Raw genomic sequence first — 19,229 nt, 5'->3', positions numbered from 1 at the left:
CAGATTTCAAACTCAAAAAGATAAAAAGAGACCCCAATGGTCACTACATTATGATCAAGGGGACAATACTTCAAGAAGAAATAACACTCATTAACATATACTCACCAAACGAAGGAGCACCAAAATATATCAGACAACTGTTGTCCTCTCTGAAAACAGACATCAGAGAAAACACATACGTAGTGGGAGACTTCAACACACCACTATCAACAATGGATAGATCAACAAGACAAAAAATAAGTAAAGAAACCAAAGCTCTAAATAAAGACCTAGAGCAATTGGGCTTAACAGACATCTATAGAACACTAAACCCCAAAAAAACGGAGTACACATTTTTCTCAAGCGCACACGGATCATTCTCCAGGATCGATCACATACTGGGGCACAAGACAAACATCAACAGATACACCAAGATTGAAATCATATCAACCATCTTTTCTGACCATGAAGGCATCAAACTAGAAATAAACCATAAAAAGAAGGCAAGGAACTTTCCTACCTCATGGAGATTAAAAACCACACTACTGGAAGACCATTGGACTAATGAGGAGATCAAAGAAGAAATTAAAAAATTTTTTGAATTGAACGACAAGGAGGACACCAATATCCTAAATGTATGGGATGCAGCAAAAGCAGTAATAAGAGGAAAATATATAGCAATAGAAGCTCACATCAAGAAACAAGAAAGAACGCAAAGAAACAACCTAATCTCGAAGCTCAAAGATCTAGAAAAAGAACAACAAAAAAACCCCAAAACCAGTAGAAGAAAAGAAATAATAAAAACCAAAGCAGAAATAAATGAAATTGAAACTAAAAAAACAATCCAAAAGATCAATGAAACCAAGAGCTGGTTCTTTGAAAAAATCAATAAAATAGACAAACCCCTAGCCAGGCTCACAAAGGAAAAAAGGGAGAAAGCACAAATAAACAGGATCATCAATGAAAGAGGAGAAATCACAACGGACACAGCAGAAATCAAAAGAATAATCAGTAACTACTATGAACAGTTATATGGAAACAAGTTTAACAATCTAGAGGAGATGGACAAATTCCTACAACTCTACAATCACACAAAGCTAGATAAAGAAGAAATAGAACACCTAAACAGACCAATTACAATTAGCGAAATTGAAATGGTAATCAAAAACCTCCCCAAAAACAAAAGCCCAGGACCTGATGGATTTACAAATGAATTCTACCAAACATTCAGAGACGAATTAGTGCCTATCCTTCACAAACTCTTCCAAAAAATTGAGAAGGAAGGGACAATACCAAACACGTTTTATGAAGCCAACATTACACTAATACCAAAACCGAACAAGGACAACACAAAAAAGGAAAACTACAGGCCAATCTCCCTAATGAACACTGATGCAAAAATCCTCAATAAAATTTTAGCTATCAGAATCCAACAATGTATCCATAAGATAATTCACCACGACCAAGTTGGATTCATTCCAGGGGCACAAGGATGGTTTAACATCCGAAAATCAATCAACGTTATCCAACACATCAACAAAAAGAAATATAAAAACCATATGATAATATCAATAGATGCTGAGAAAGCTTTCGACAAAGTGCAACACCCATTCATGATAAAAGCCCTTGAAATTCTTGGGATACAAGGAACATACCTCAACATCATAAAGGCCATCTATGACAAGCCAACAGCCAGTATCATTCTCAATGGTGAAAAGCTGAAAGCAATTCCATTAAGATCTGGAACAAGACAAGGATGTCCACTCTCACCATTGCTTTTCAATATAATACTGGAAGTCCTAGCCAGGGCAATAAGACAAGAGAAAGACATCCAAGGAATCCAAATAGGAAAAGAAGAAGTCAAACTATCACTATTTGCAGACGATATGATATTATACATAGAGAACCCCAAAAACTCCACAGAAAAGCTAATTCAACTCATCAATCAGTTCAGTAAAGTGGCAGGATACAAAATCAACACGCAAAAGTCAGTAGCCTTCCTATACACAAACAATAAATCTGAAGAAGAAGAAATCAAAAAGACCATCCCTTTTGTTATTGAAACAAAAAAAATCAAATATTTGGGAATAAATCTAACAAAAGAGGTAAAGGACCTATACAAAGAAAACTATAAAACACTGTTAAAAGAAATAGAAGAAGACACAAAGAAATGGAGAGACATCCCCTGCTCATGGATTGGAAGAATAAACATTATTAAAATGGCCATCCTTCCAAAAGCAATATACAGATTCAATGCTATTCCAATCAAAATTTCAATGTCATTCTTCAAAGAAATAGAACAATTATTGATGAAATTCATATGGAATCACAAAAAACCCCGAATAGCCAAAGCTCTCCTGAAAAAAAAAGAAGGGAATGGAGGCATCAGACTCCCAGACTTCAAACTATACTACAAAGCCATAATCATCAAAACTGCATGGTATTGGAACAAGAACAGACATACAGACCAATGGAATCGAATAGAAAATCCAGAAATAAACCCACAGATTTATGGTCAACTAATCTTTGACAAAGGAGCAAAGACTATGCATTGGAGCAAAGAAAGTTTGTTCAATAAATGGTGCTGGGAAAACTGGGTCGCTACATGCAAAAGAATGAAGCTTGACCACCACCTCACACCATACACAAAAATCAACTCAAAATGGATTAAAGAACTAGACATAAGACCTGAAACCATAAAATATATAGAAGGAAATATAGGCGAAACACTACGTGATTTGCACATCAAAGACATCTTTACAGACACATCACCCAAAGCAGTGATAGTGAAGGCAAAGATAAACAGCTGGGACTATATCAAATTAAAGAGCTTTTGCACAGCAAAAGAGACAATAACAAAAACAAAGAGAAACCCCACCAACTGGGAGAACATTTTTGCACCCAACACTAATGATAAAGGACTGATCACAAAAATCTGCAAAGAGCTGATGAGACTCAACAACAACAAAGAAAATAATCCAGTCAAAAAATGGGCAGAAGAGCTTAAAAGAAACTTCTCTGAAGAGGAAATGCAAATGGCCAACAGGCATATGAAAAAATGTTCAACATCACTTGTCATCAGGGAAATGCAAATCAAAACTACCATGAGATACCATCTTACACCAGTGAGAATGGCACATATTAAAAAAACTAGCAACAACAAATGTTGGCGAGGGTGTGGAGAAAAAGGAACTCTTCTGCACTGTTGGTGGGAGTGCAAACTGGTCCAACCACTGTGGAAAGCTGTGTGGAGATTTCTGGACCTACTAAACATAGAGCTTCCATATGACCCAGCAATTCCACTCCTAGGTATTTACCCAAAGGACACAGAAACATCAATTCCAAAGAACACCTGCACCCCTATGTTTATAGCAGCACTGTTTACAATAGCTAAGCTTTGGAAACAACCCAAATGCCCAAAAATAGATGACTGGATCAAGAAGATGTGGTACATATATACCATGGAATATTACTCAGCATTCAAAAAAGATAAACACATGCAATTTGCTGCAACATGGATGGCGCTGGAAGGGATCATGCTCAGCGAAATAAGCCAAAAAGAAAAAGAAAAATACCGGATGGTCTCACTCATAGCAGGAATCTAGAAAACTTAAATAAGGGACCAGGAAAATGAATAACTATAAGAAAGTGAAAATCGAAATCAACAAAAAACTATGAACCAGAGACACTTTTAGGGGGGCGGGGGCGGGAGGGGAGGGATTGGGGTCAGAATGGGGGGCTGCAATTGTATGGGGAATATAACAATAAAATTTATAAAAAAAAAAAAAAAAAAAAGAAATATGGTGAGTTCTACAAATCTACAGAGAGGTTTATATATTCCTGTATTTGTGTAAAGATTTACATAGATTTGTAGATATGTAGATTGTTCTACAAAAAGAAAATTCATTTTAATAATTTAAACTTTAAATTGCTACATTTTTGCTAGCAATAATTTTGCTACAATCTCTGGGAAGAAAATAAGCAGGATTAATCTGTATCCTTTGAGAAGGAGTGATGAAAATGAAGTTCAATGTAAGGTTTTTATAAGGATATTTTCACAAGGTAATAATTTTAAATGTTCCTTGACGTTGGATTCCACAGTGTTTTCAGCAGATAAAAATATCTCAAAGAAAATTATATATTCTCGTTTTCCCTTTGAAATCGGTGATAAAATATCATGCATGTTAAAAGCTAAATTAATTCAGTTTCCTATTTTCTGCAAGAAGTAGGGGAAATGTAAAACATTTGTATCATTGCTTGTATTGTTTTCAGAACATATGTTCTGTGGTGATCGGGACTCATTTCAAAGTCCACGAGAACGCTTCCTCAGAGGCAGCCGAGGTGGAGGAAGCAGAGAGGTCCCAGGCCGTGAGCATGGCTGTGCAGTGGGTAAATGGGGCCCTCACCGAGCAGCTTCAGGGTATAGCCCCCTCCAACCAGGCCGAGGTGGACCAGATGCTCAGGTAAACCCTCCACTTAGAAATAGGTGTCAGCATAAATAGACATGTTCTTGCCATTTCAGCTGCCAGTCCAGCAGATGTGTTGTCTCTAGGGGCACAGATTGAGAAGTCACTTAAGAAGCACAATTGAGCATGAGAAGTTGGTTTTCCCTCTGAGAACCCTGCTACTAAATTTTCACTGTGTAAGGCTACCTAAGACCTGCTGGCCTCCTTTTGTACTTAGGACGCAGTCAAATTTCTCAAGAAAAGGATGAAATTCAGAATCTAGATGACATCCTTTCCCTCTCCCCACTTCCTCACAAGCCACCTTTGAGCTCCTCGCATCCTGATATAGAGTCACAGTGCATGGAGCTTATATTCTGCCCTCCAGACACAACAAGTCTTCCGGGCCTGTCCACAGGTGACTCAGGAAGTGTTTACTGGACTGTGTGAGGCTCGCCCAGTCAAGTCTGGACTGACTGGCATTGCTTTTTCTCTTGTGCACGTCCAATGCTGTACCCTCACATGCTTAATTGTGCACAGCATCACATTTTAGTTCGCACCAGTTATTTCATGACCTTTGTAAAAGAAAACTTTTTAGACTGGTTTTTGGCTTTCTTGAAGTTACTGAATGATATTGCACTTCTTCCTTTTTTGTTTGTGTTTTGTTTGTTTTACCTGCTATTATCATTTCCTTAGTTTTTCTCCCAAGTGTTCAGTCATACATTCTATTACATTCCTTTTTCCCTTGACTTTTCTCTCCCCAAGCCTCCCATATGGACTGGTTCCTCTCTAGACTTAACACAGAGAAGCCATAAAATAGTCCTCATTGTTCTCCTGTTTCCTGGATTCCATCTCTTCCTCTTCTTAACTTGTTGGATGACGTCCTTTAAAAGTAAGGATGAGGAAGGGCATGTGGATATAAAGTTTGGAGTTCTTACATGCATGGAAATGGAAGCACATCATGCCAAAGGCTGACAGTTTAGCTGAGTATAGAAATCTCATTTGAAATCTGGTTCTCTCAGTATTTTAAAGGTACTGCTCCTCCGGCATTTGGATTATTAATCATTCTAAGGGAAATCAGGCTCCCATGACTTTGTTTTTTGTTTTCTTCATTTTCTTTTCTCTGCCCCCCCCCCCACCACATTGGAAGCTTTTGGTCTCTTCTTATTCAGGGAGACTGCAATCTTATCTAGATGTAACTAAGTGGGCCTTCCCAAAGCATTTCTTAACTCCTCATTTTAAGATTCCCCCTCCCACTCAAAAAGTTCTGTACATAATGCTATATTTCACTATTCTTAATTCATTTTGTTTCTGATGATCACTTATTCTGAACGAAAATCCATTAGCCTTCAGTCAAATTACATTTTCAATTTTTACTTTAAAAATACAATTAGGCTCAAAGAATTTTAAACATGAGTACCTGAAATCTTGAAACATTTATTTTCAAGCCAAACTTTATTTCCGCTCTTAAACATGGCTTATAAGAGCATCATCATTTTTTGATATGGGAAGTGGAAGATAACTTGTTCTGAAGTCATTAAAAAGCAGACTTTATTATTAGGTCTTAAATGTTAGGGTCAGCTCTAAAACATAACCAGAATTACAAGCGATGTTCCTAAATGACCCATAGTGAAGTCATGTTTTCTTGTCCTTAAGGATGTTCTTTGAAAATAAAGTACAAGAAGACCAGGAGAGAAGAGACTTGGAAAAGAACCTGGAAGATTCAATGGTGCCTGTTTCTCAGACCCCACCCCCTCCACCTCCACCTCCAGCCAAAAAGAAAGGACAAAAGGCAGGTCAGTGGCTTCTCATGCATGTGTGGGGAAGAAGCTGGTGGCGCAGCTGGGCTGCCTTTTCCAGGTAGACTCACTTTGCCACAGAATGAGGTTGGGCTCCCACCAGGTGCCATCCATCTTTCTGCCAGCTCCCTGCCTGAAGCCACCACACTGGGCAAACAGGGTTCACCCCATCCACCCTCCATTTTTAGTGGTAAGATGAAAAGTTCTCTCACCCAGACTTGAGAACTTACCCAAGTGCACTGAACAGTGGCACTGCCAGTGGTGGGGAAGGGGAAAGTGGCACAGGGAACCTCTAGGTGCAATTCAGATTTTCCATTAGCTCATCGAAAAGCCACTCCATATTTTAAAGATCAACGATATCCTTTGATATAGATAACAAATATTTCTTAGTCCTATGTAACATATTAAAAAAACTTTCTTTTGAAAACTTTGCTATTTTAAAGCAAGTAATCAAAGCTATCACAGCCCCTTTCTCCATGCCTTTCACCACATTGCTAACCTCAGCCCCTCCAGCATGTTCCTTATGGAGATGATGCTCGTATTGCAACAGTGTCTTGTATGTCTGTCCACCTAGAACATGCTCTCAATTTAACATCACAGTGCCTCACACAATGCCAGGTGCAAACTAAGTGTCCCCCACAATGGAGCTTCCATTGAATAAGAACACTCCAGAACCAGAAAGGGACCAAAGAGACCATGGAGACAAGGTCTCCTAACTCACAGATTCAGATGCTGACACCCTGGGAGCACAGTGGAGCTTCCCAAGGCTGAAGTATCATCTGAGACCAGTCTGTCAGAGGGTGGGCACTGCCACCGCTTCACTAGAGCTGGAGACCAGGGATGTTCATTCGGTGGTCGCTGTTGACAGAACCTGGAACTTAAAAGAAGGGGATAGTCATTTGCTAAACATTTATCATGTACGAGGTGCTTATTCCACTTACCTACTTCACCAGGCTAGTAGCTGTGGGGAAGGAGAGGACAAGAAGGCACTGGGGGCAGATGATGGACTCTGGTACATGAGCAGCCTGAGTGAGAGATGGGGAGGACCCTGGGTGGGTGCTGGGTCTGGCAGGCACTTCTGATAGAAAAAGACATTGGGTTGGGGTTGGCCAGAAAGATGACTAGGTAGATGGGCACATGAAGAGATACTCAACAGGAAGTCACGTTTGCCAGAGCAGGCAGGATATGGAAAAGCACAGCTCTGGAGGTCCGAGTCGGGCTCCATCCTCCCTCTGTTCATTTTCTGTGAGGTATTGGGCGCTTCTTTTCATTTCTGCAAGCCCCAGTTTCCTTGTAGGTGAATGTGGGATGAGGGTACTACCTCATAGGATTGTCTCTGGACTTAGTAGTCAATGTCCTAAAACTCAGAGAGCGAGGCAAACTCCATGACTAAGAGGTGTTTGAGCTTTGGTGTTTGAGCTGTGACAGCGCACAAAACCTTCCTGGGGGTTGAGATGGAGAGCATGTTGTTCCGCCTCAGTTTGCAGCCCTCATCCCGCACCCCGTTTTTTGTTTGTTTGTTTTGTTGTTGTTGTTTTCCTGAGCCTTCACATCTGTAAGTAAAGCACTGAAAAAATGTTTTATTGCAGCCAAATTTCCCAGAAGTGAGTCTTTGAGCAAAATGTCTGTTCCCCGCTCTGTCTCTGGTGATTTCTCTCACTCTTCTGCGCATCTGGCCTGTACCCTGGTTCTGGTGTGAAAAAACAAAAAATAAATAAATAAGTGAATAAATGAATAAATGAATAAATAAATAAATAAATAAACTTAAAAAAAATTTCTCTCTCCAGGAATGAAGGACTCTTTTGTGGAGAAGCCCATCTTGCCCGCGGAGCCCACCGAGCCGGTGCTGTGTGGGAGCATGGCCATTGGCGCCGTGTCACTCGCAGCCGCCAAAGCCGGTGCCATCCTGGACGAGATGCCTCTGTACCTCCACATTGCTTCACTCAAGTGCCCGCAGGTTGGTAGCTTTCTCTTCTGCTACTGGGAAGAGGGCGCACGAGCACCCCCTCACTAAGGAGCTCTGCCCCTCACACCCCGCGCTCACCCTCCTGCAGGAGCCGCCTGCAGAGCTCACAGTGCCTCTGGCGATGGTGTCTTTGGTCAGCTGTGGGAAGTCATCCCCCGGGAAGCTGAATTTGATGAAGGAGCTGATCTGCATTCCCCATCCTGGATTATCAGCTAAACAAGTACCTTACTTTATCCCAAACTATGTTGTCTAAAAATATATAGTCCCCTAAAAACTATGGTTTTCAGTGTAAGTCCCCAAGGCTTAGGACACCAAGGGAGAGGGAATTAGATATAAAGTGAGAAGAAAGTGTTTTGGAAAATCAGGGAAAGTGGGAAGAAAGCAAGATCTCAAAGTGAAGGGAGCAATTCGTTATATATTCACTGAGGCAACACTGGTTAACAACGCTGCTTTTGATTCAGCGGTATAGGCGCACACCTCTCAGATGTATGTGACTTTATCCAGCACACCACCAAGGCACCCACATCCTCCACCATAGTCCATGGGTCTTCTTCTCCCTCTGTGTCTCCCCGCTACCCCTCCCAATCTGGTAGCCTCAGTTCTGAAGTCAAAATTGGTTTGGTTTTGTCTGTTCCCTGGTTTTGTTTCTCTGTATGCCACACAGGAGTGAAATTATCCAGTGTTTGCCTTTCTCCTTCTGACTTATTTCACTAGCAGCATCCCATCCTGTTCCCTCCATGCTCTTGCAAAGGGCCAGATTTCTTCTTACTCGCTGAGTAGTATTCCATAGTGTATATAGACCACATCTCTTAAATCCTCTCATCTGCACTTAGGTTGTTTCCATAACTTGGCTATTGCAAATAGTGCTACGATGAACGTAGAAGTGCACATATCCCTTTGAATTAACGTTTTTGCTTTCACCAGGTAGATACCTAAGAGTGGAGATGCTGGATTGTATGTAGATCTGGTTTAGTATTTTGACAAATCTCTGTACTGTTTTCCACTGGGACTGGACCAGTCTGTGTTTCCACTCACAGTGTGTGAAGAGTCAGGAGTGAACACAGTTAGACCACCTCAGATCTCTGATTCATTAAAGCATGAACTCATGCCAACACAGAGAGAAGCTCTGGGCCAGAGCCGCCCACCTGGTGCCTGAAGGTATCATTTGGGGGCGTTGAGAAAGCTTTAGTTAACAGTCTGCACCCTGAGGCAGCAACAGGAGGGAATTGGCAATTGCCTAAAAGCCCATTCCATTAAGTAAGAACTCGAGGGTCAGCAGATTGCCTGGAACACAAACTAGGTTAGTGCATATTTATGGGCCACGGAATGAAGGCGTCCTTAGTCTTATTTTTACTACCCATAGGCATGCTGATTGTCCCTGCTGTGCTTCAGAGGCCTGAGTAATTCAATAGGCTTCTTTCAATCTTCATGAAATCTTCTGCCCATTAGACATTAGGGGGAACTAAATGTTCATGTCATATAGAGAATGTGCTCAGACAAAAGTATAGGAAGCGACATCTTCTCTGGTGATAAATTGAATGATATGTTATCTAAGCTAATGAAAATCATTTTTTGAAATCTCCAAATGATTTCTTCATGATAAATTCTTTTAAAAAAGAGACTAGGCATTACTTCATAATTTATCAATGTGAAAAACTAGATTCGTATCTGGCTCCCCATCTGCCAGACGCTGCTCAGCTCCTGGTGCCAGGCCCTCCTCTCCTCTCGTTCCTATGGGCTGTGCTATTTGGATGCCAGAGCATTCGGCATGCCGTTCCTTCTGCCTGACCAGATCCCAGCTTCCTCAGAATACACTCTTCTATTTTTTAAGTGAAAGAGGATTTACACAAATTCAAACACTTTGATTCAGAATCCTTTGGTAATCCCTGACATGCTTCGCAAGAAAGTTGGTTCAGAGTGGAAGAAAGGGAGGTTAACCTAATACCCACCAACTAAACTGATCAGCCTTGAACAATGAAGGGAGGACCCTGAAGAAGAAGAAACTCTTTCATATTCAACTAATAAAAACTGAGGGCTAAGATTAACATTTAAGCTGGTTTTGTCCATTCACCGGGATGCCTTATCAGGGACCCTACAAAATCTGAGTTAGAAATAACCATGTGTGGTATAAGTTTTTATGTTTAAACTTTCTCCATTGTACTTGTGGGAATCATGGTTGTTCTACTTCCAGGGTGTGGAGATGCTTCTGGAAATTCAGAAACAGATTAACAAAACAATTGAAATGGTAAGTAAAGAGAATGAATGGTTTCTCATTCCTAATGCTTATATACCTTCTCGTGTCCAATGTAGCGTTCATTATGGGAATAAGTCAATATTGTTCTGACCAGGATGGAAAGTGTATTCACTTGCTTTGAGTTTCCCACATGAGCTAAGCTTGCATGTTCTCTCAGAGGCTGTGGACCTAGTTTCTAATAATACTTAACAATCTCATCTTGATTTCTAAGACAGCTGCCTCTATGCTAAGATCACCCCTTAGGATTTGCAAAGGAAGGATTTGGCCCGATACAAAGGGAAGTTTGGTATAACGGTCAAGGCGCAGACTTGCGCCAGCTTAGAATACAGTGTTGGGGCAGACATGGGCCCCTGGGTTAGCAGGCCTCGAAGGGGACTCACAGTGCAGGACAAGAGTCAGACATGGGCAAATGCACCCTGACCTTGCACTCTGAACTGCCGTTTGCCAGCTATGTGACTTTACAAAATCTCTGTGCCATAGGTTCCTCAGCTATAGAATGGGCATGAGAAAGGCCCAATCCCCGGGGGCCGTGAGGCTCAAGGAGAGGAATCACACAGCACTCAGGGCCCAGCAGGCCCACCAGTGAGAATGCACAGGGCGTGTGGTGAGAGCAGAAGTACAGAATCCAGCTAAAAATGACCGGACATTCCAGTTGAGATTTCTGCAATCGTCAGAACTTTCGGATGTTTGTCAATTTTTCCATTTTACCAGTAGTTCATGAATGTATAAATTCAAATACTGGTAGAGCTACTTACCTGCCCCACCCCATTCACTCCCTACCCCCATCTTCTCTGGCTGTAGCCGCTTTTAGAAATGCAGTGAGTGACTTCCAGCCTTTCTTTTGTATTTATACCGACAGACAGGCGCACCAACAGATGGTATGTTTTGGGTTTAAAATATAAAATTTGTGCACAAATCACTCTGCAGATTGCTTTGCATCTTTGCCCTTTTTGTTGATGTGTTCGTCCTTTCTGACATCTCGTTCTTATGAAAAAGCTCATTCCATTCTAAGTGTTACACACGTCCCCCTCTCTCATGCTGCCTGCCTTTTAACTGTGTTTTTTGGAGTCATAGGGATCCTTTTCTTTTTAAAATTTTGATGTGGCAAAATGTTTCCATCTGTTCTTTAAGGCAGTGATGCTCAACTGGATGGGCAGAGATTTCACCCAAGGGGTTTTTGACAATGCCGGAAGACATCTTGGGTGGTCTCAGCTTGGAGTGACGGTTGCTGGCATCTAGTAAGCGGAGTTCAGGGATGCTGCTAGACACCCCACAACATGCAGCCCTCCAGAGCAAAGGGGTCTCCAGCCAAATATCAACCATGGGAACCTTGCTTTAAGGCATTGCTTTTTGCTCTCAGGCTGCTTCTGCAAGACCATGTTCCCTGGGTGCTGGGCACACAGGTGCTTCTTTTTACCCACTTACCCCCAAGTCTCAGCTTCTTCAGAGTCCCCTTCCCTCGCTCTCCCATCACCCCACTTCCTCTGGGAAGAATCTGAATTCCACCAGTTCCTCTCACTAGACTGCGCTCTCAGACACAAGGCCAGGTTTGCCTGCACCTCCCCGCCCAGCACGTCCATTCGCTTCCCAAGTATGTCCCTTCTACCAGATCCCAGTGACAGAAACAGGATCACCACCGTGGGCTGACCAATGTGAACTATGGCAGCTCCTGAAACGCAGCCCAGCTCCTGGGGAGGCAGATGCTGGTATTGAGGTGCATCCTGTACAAAGGCCACGCAAGCTGGGGCCCTAACGTCACTGAGATGAAAAGCAAACTGGGACGTCTATGCTTTTCTTCTCCAGTGATGTCACACAGGCAGATTCACCAGGGTGAGTGGCTCTTGGCCAAAGGTCAGATCCCACCTGCAGGGGAAAGTGTTTGTACTCTGAGAATGTGCAAAACAGGGCGTGGGGCCCATAAATACAGGCCTCACAGTGCTGTTATACTGGAGAGCGAGGAGGGACTTGGTAACCTCCTATAAAAACAAGTTTGGCTCACACATGTGCTCAGAAGATGAGTGACTGTACTTATTTCTATGAGTAGAAGTGCATGAACACACACGTGCGCACGTATACACACACACACACACACACACATCCACCTTTGTGGTTGGAGGCAGAGTATAAGGATGCACTAAAGGGAACACATGCCTGAGTCTGAGAAATAATTTGTGGTTTATAATAGTGGGGGTGGCAGGCACCATCTCTGGGGGGGGAGTGGGGGGCAGGGGAGGGAGGGAGGGCAGGAGAGAGGGAGAGATTGTTCAGTGCCACTTGCGAGGCCCCAGAGCAGGGGACAGGCCAGAGGACCTGGAGCTCTGTTGTCAGCCACAGACAGGACTTGAAAATCCCAAGTGACATGTCTTCATCTTCTGTCCCACAGCCCCCTCCTCCCAAAGTAGAGACGAAAAAAGGGCATAATGGAGGCAAACGAGGTCAAGTGAGTACATGTGTTTACCAGACACCTATGTGACAACTTTGCTGATATATTCCCTGTCCCTTTTCCTCTCCCATGTTATTTTGCTCCAGCCACTGGGACTAACACAAATGAAATTGTACGCTGATCTGTTCTAACAGCAGGAAGCCAGGGGTCCCGAGCTGATAGCATTCTACGCCCTCCTCCCTGGCAGCAGGCTGCCTGGCCATCTCTGCCAGCAGTTGTCTGGACAACTGAGTAATAGGATTACACTGGATTACCCTAGAGATGAAGTGTTTGGGAGGTTGAAGTTTCCTGATGACGGAAAGGCTTATAGGATGTTTTAGATTTTAATTGTACTACCACCAAAGAGAGGAGGAAAAGACACAAAAAAATGGCCATTCCTTTCATCTGGTCTCCAAAAGCTACTGACACACCATTCCAAGGAACTGCATTGGAGCTCAGATTTTGCCAGGAGGGTCAGCCTCCATTTTCCTTGTGAGAACTGGCCACACTGCGGCCAGAGCTTTGAGGAGGGAGGAGCTGAATTTAATTAGCCAGTGACTGTGGTGACTCTGAGAGATGGAGTAAGTCTGTGTCTGCACTTCACATCTTCTATAGGCTCTTAAAAACTGTGACTTTAAGCAAAGCACCTTATAACAAAAGCAGATTCTTGAATAATGTTGATTCACGTTGACTAGGATTGAGTTTTACTCACTGGCGTTAGAATGAACTGGTGTTACTGGAACATCTGCTGGACACCTTACTCTATGTCTCAACTTAGAGTGACATAGTTAGGACAACCAACAAGAACCCTGGAGACAACAGGAAAGGATGAAGCCTCTGCCCAGTGCAGCACCTGCTCCAGGGCCCTGCCATCACCAGGCCTGCCTTGACATCAGGGCCCTGAGTCGGCTGAAGTCACGAGCAGGAGGGACTGGAAGGAGAGGACTTTGAGGCCTCGTCAAAAATGGGAGAACTATGTGCCTAAATCAGAAGGAAGGAGAATACTGGACACCTAGTCTGGGGGGGTGAGCACCGCCCTAACGTGAAAAAGAAGAGGGGATGGAGACAAGCCACCAGGCCTCAGAGCTGTGCCCGTACCCCAGCAGGCTGTGTACGTGTCCTGAGAAACTCAGCCAAGACCAGCCCTGCCTGTGATCAACTTTACTTCTACTATATCTTTTTCTTTCTTTTTTTTCTTACTAGAAACAGGTTAGATGATAGAATCTAGAAAGGCAGCCATCCCAGAACTGGAGTCTGCAGTTACGATGGCTGGGTTATTATCTGTTCCAAGTTATTTCTGTCTTTCTGAAACAGTTGCTGCTTCCTGGGTGGACAGAAGGAATAGATGTATTTACTTTATATGAAGTGCTAAGTATAGTGCTTAACATTTAGTATACATCCAGTGATGCTTTCAGTTTAAAGACTGTGTGTGACTCAATTGAGTCACAAAAATGTCCCCAACTATTCCTTTGCCAAGTAAAGGAAATTGACATTAAAAACATTGGATCGTTCTTATAACTAATTAGTGCTTTCACCAATAAAAAATGGGACATTTATACCAAGGTTTATATTTGCCCTTGAATCTGATAAACACACACACACCCTCTTACACCCTCAAAATTACTGATATTTCTTCAACTTATGATTGCATATTCAAGATTGATGGTAATATGGTCACCTCAAGGCTGACCTTGAACGAGAAGGGTATAGATGCCTTTCCTTGTGCTCACTTGGGTCCTCAAGTCTTCTTCCACTGAAATCCATCCTTTTAGCTTTTTAAAGTAACACTTTTCCTGCAAGGAGGTTAGACTTTTAAGTTCCAACAGGTACATTCTAAAGTAAAATGGAACATAGAAAAGAGCAGGTTTGATGGAGATAGACAGAGTCAAAGACAGGCAAGGCCAGAAATTGACAGGGTCAGCCTGGAGATTCACTGACAGGGTGGCAGTGGTGCAGGTTAGTCCACCTATTGCAGCAGAGCCAATAAAGAGAAACAGAGGTACACTAAGAGAGAAATATGTCCTCCTAGGTCAAACTAGGAAAACTTGGGAGTATTCCTTCCAGATATCACAGGGCCATCATGTGCCCAAAGGGATGCAGAGATGAGTGGACCCTGGAAGTAGGATTGAGAATCAGGGGACGTCATCTTTAGAGAACTCTGACTGGATATAAAATATGTCTACACAGAAGCACCAAGAACCGCAATGTGGGATATTTACACATGCCGTTCCTTTTGACCTTGCAGCAGCTGATCACTGGGAAGATGTCCCATCTTGGCTGTCTAACCATTAACTACGACACCATAGAGCAGCCATTACTCCTCATACAAGGAATCTGTGCCAACCTGGGGCTTGAACTGGGGACGAACCTGCATCTTGCCATCAACTGTGCTGCCCACGAGTTGATGGACTATGTAAGTTTCACTCCAGAATTTTCACTTTGGGGAGCGGTACCATTGTGTTCATAATAGAACCCAAAAGAAGAGCTTACCAGTATATTTTCCAAACACCCTATTTTTTAAAATTTAGTATTGTTTGAGGGACCCATATACAAATGGATTTAAGAAAACTGAGTCAGCTGAAGAGCAGAGGCTAACATAACCATGCTCTTTCAAATAACGGAAATGTCATAGTAATTTTATGTAGAAATTCTGTACCAAAAATGAACAGAATGGGTTGCTTACCTTGCAATCATGAGAGCTATTGAAAAATAATTGAACAAACAAACTGGCATGTCTTGCTGAGTTCACACAGCCATTTCGTTGGTAGAAGCTGAATTTGTCAAACGTGAAAGTATATTAGTTGTAACTGTGACTTGATATGACTTCTAGACACACAGTTCTTGGAGTTTTTGCTGTGACTCCCATTTTAAATAAAAGACTATTCCCAAGTTATTGGAGTTTATGGAGAATATGCCTTTATCCAGGTAAGCCCATCACAATATAATTTTATAAGCTACAGCCTAGGATAGGAGGTCAGTTTCAGTGTTGACATTTCACTGGGGACCACCCCCCCACCCCTGGGTAGGGAGTTATTTTAAAAGGAAAGAATAGAAAACAGGTTGATTAAAAAAAAAAAAGTTGCAGTCCTTATTTCCTCAGGGCAATTAGCCAGCAATTCATCTTTAAACTTGGGAAACTGGTTCGTTAGGGAAGCTATTAGGAATTTTCAGTCTTAAACACATAGTCACACTTTCTACTTTCAAATACACAAATGCTGAGTCCAAAGTGCCCAGCATACTGACTTGCATTTATGGGGACTTGGTAATTGATGTCAAATTCAAGGGCCATGACCAAAATAGGGTTCTGTTTGATTTGCTGTTCTAACTTTCAATGTCAAAGGTAAATTTGAGTGGTATATAAGAACCCTAGTTTCAGCTGATTTCTAAATGTTCTTTGCCTTTTCTAAAGAAACTAAGCTCACAAAAGAATGTTTAATGTAATTTCCCATTTTTTTTTACATAATGACTGGTTCTGAAGCATACCATTAAGGAAAATAATTGCATGTTTTCATCAGGAACATATACCAAGAACTGTGGCTATACTGACTGCTTGTGCTAACTAGAACGGGGAAGGGTTGCTGCTATTCAGTAAAATGTGCCAGCTTGACATCAGATAATTCTTACAATAATGTTATTTCAAAGTCATTGGCATTTCCTCATTGACAAGATAGGACTCTAAAACTTAGCATTATGGAAATTGAAAGTTCCTGCTGCTTTTTGATGTGGGAAAAATATCAAATCCTGGCAACCGCGGACTTCTGAGGAAACTGCTCAGTGCCAGTGGAGTCCATTCAGTTAGCGGCAGCACAAGAAGGCTGGTTAATGAGCGGCCATTCTGTCCTGTGGCAACATCCTCGTGGCCCCTGGTGTCCCGGGTGCCATCCACATGCCACCCACAATACAGATCTGGAGGTCAGGGTGCTCTGTTTTGCAGAGACCACGCTAGGTCCTCCAGCCTGTTCACTTATGTACTTTGTGACTTGGGGGGGGTTTCCAGACACCAGGTGAGTGGGGTTGTACGGTCGTGACGTGCTCCCAGGGGAAGAGGCACCTTCACATGAATCACTTTACATTTCACATTGGTTGTCAGGCTCCCTGACACCTAACATGCCTTTCGAATCTTAGAATAGACACAGAGGTGGAGACAGGTGCTTGTTCACTGTAAGGTGAAAGCCGGTGGGAGGGTTGCATGGCCAGTCTGCTTGTTTTAGGAATGTTATTGTCCATCCACCCAGGCAGTCAGGTCTCCGGCTCCACATCATAAACCCAAGAAGGGACTCCCTCGCACTCTGTACTTGCACTTGGCTTCTCGTGCAAAGGCTCCCTCTGCAGCAGCGGCCAGAGCTGTGTGTGGCACCAGGAGGAATGCAGACTCTGTTTCTCAAGTTCACAGTGACAGTAAAATGCCAAGAGTTCTCCTGTGAATGTGGCCCAAAGCGCATGTTTTGATCTTCTGTGTGAAGTGAATGACATCGAATTTTAGCCACACATTTAACATTTGAGGAATGTACGATTTGTTCTTTAATATCTTCCTTTCACTTCTCAGAGTAAAGGAAAGTATGAAGTGATGACGGGGACGTACAAATCGGCGGCTGAGATGGTGGAGCTGTACACGGATCTGCTCAACAAGTTCCCCTCCATTATCGCCTTAATTGATCCTTTCAGGAAGGAGGTAACAGAACGCACCTTGAATTTTATAATAAAACCTTATTGTTTGGACCTGTCATTGGAAATGTGTTGTAATTTGCGCTGGGGCTGAGTTGATTTATTCCGGCATCTGTGAGAAAAGGCACTTACTAAGCAAATGAATAGCGTAAACACAATTACGTAGGAGTGTGCCCGTCCACAGAATGAAACAAGCTACTCCCCGGGCACTTCAGGAGTACCTGCCTGTTTACGAGCCGCGGAACGGATGGAAGCCGAGCCTGCTGTGCCAGTTGGTGCCTCAATAGGTTAATCACATATCATTTTCAAGTGCTCCTGGAAACAGGACTTCAACTAGGCCAAATGCTTTTGAACCTAAATACGGTTTCTATATAGGCATAAAAGTAACAAAGCTGTCTTGAAACATTTGTGATACTGAGGCTGGGGACCTGTTGAAACAAGGGCACCTAACAAGAGCTGTGGACATACCTGGGAGACCAGCTTTCTTCCTGAGCCACCTAAACTCCCAAACTGCAATTCCTGAGTTTATGAACTGGAGATCCATTCAACATACCAAACAGATAAACAGAACAGATGGCCTCTTTGAGATAACTGTTTACATGAGGGGTGGGGGTGTCAAGAAGAGTTCTGGGTCTCTTTTACAGTCCCAGGAGCTCAATCCCTCTTCTTTGGGGGAGATGCCACAGGAGCTCAGTTCTTTAACCTTCCAGGCCTGTCTCCTGAAACCTGTCCTGGCCTCAGCCACTCTGAGTGTGGGATGACACTCTTGATCATTCTATTTTAATGGGACAGCTTAAAAGCACAATGCCTGAGACTTTGTCTACCCTCATTTTAAAAATAAGAAGCATTTTGTTTCATTTGGTGGTTTCATCAGTAAAACATGGTGTTGTGAATGAGGACCAAGAATCCTGGCAGATTCATTTCTTTTAGCTATATACCAGAAATAACAGTAAAATCTTGTGACCAGCCAGTCTTCACCAGCATCATGGATAACACAGTTGATGGGAACAGCCTCCATTTCAGGAACTCCAGACTTAATGTGGAAAATAGCATTTAATGTTTACTAACATTTAATTCACCAGATCTTTAAGCTCAAATGTCATCACTTGACGTTTCTGTTCCACCAAGCTTGTTAATTTGTGTGGCTGTCGTTCAGGCTTCATTCAGCCACAGATGCAGAAGACTGGATGGTGTATTTTAGAAAGGTAGATGGCTTTGATCGCTGCTATGTGATTCCTGTGGCTCTGTGATTATGTTCAACATATCATAACGATAAGCTTCCGATGTTCACCCAGGACGCTGAGCAGTGGGAAAGCATCTACAACGCCCTTGGCTCCAGGTGCCATATCATCGCAGAGACTGCATCCAAAAGTATTTCCAAACTTCTTGAGGATGGAAACATCAGCACCCCCAAGTCCAGCGGGCTGATCATAAGACACACAAATCAAACTACGATGTCGGACTTGGTGGAAATAAGCAACCTTATTGACAGTGAGTAAATGTACAAATCGGAAAGACAGGGAATGAACTGAATTTGTTGATTGACTTCACGATGTCCCTCGAACAGCCCTAGTCCAGATCATCCCTGCTGTACAAGGTGGCTAAGGTCACTGCCCTATCAGCATCACATGACACCTGGGGTCCCACTTGCCCACAATGGCCTTTTTTAATTTCTCAGAAAGTTTCGACTCTTTACCACCCT

The 19,229-nt window shown here is 42.8% G+C and overlaps 1 protein-coding gene across 1 annotated transcript in view; it reads left to right on the top strand.

Annotated features, from left to right (window-relative positions):
* ENO4 (enolase 4) overlaps positions 1-19,229 on the top strand; it is a gene marked incomplete at both ends in the record, with an annotated part of 29,676 nt that overhangs the window by 8,401 nt on the left and 2,046 nt on the right. Inside the window, 9 exon segments of the mRNA XM_084244584.1 lie at positions 4,252-4,442; positions 6,078-6,217; positions 8,008-8,177; positions 8,275-8,406; positions 10,378-10,431; positions 12,824-12,880; positions 15,108-15,275; positions 17,409-17,534; positions 18,823-19,018. Of these exon segments, the coding sequence (XP_084100710.1) occupies positions 4,252-4,442; positions 6,078-6,217; positions 8,008-8,177; positions 8,275-8,406; positions 10,378-10,431; positions 12,824-12,880; positions 15,108-15,275; positions 17,409-17,534; positions 18,823-19,018 (1,234 nt within the window).

Source organism: Talpa europaea (genome assembly GCF_964194135.1).
Source record: "Talpa europaea genome assembly, chromosome: 10".
Taxonomy (NCBI): domain Eukaryota; kingdom Metazoa; phylum Chordata; class Mammalia; order Eulipotyphla; family Talpidae; genus Talpa; species Talpa europaea.
Note: the sequence above shows the minus strand (reverse complement) of the source record. Positions and strands in the feature narration are given on the sequence as shown.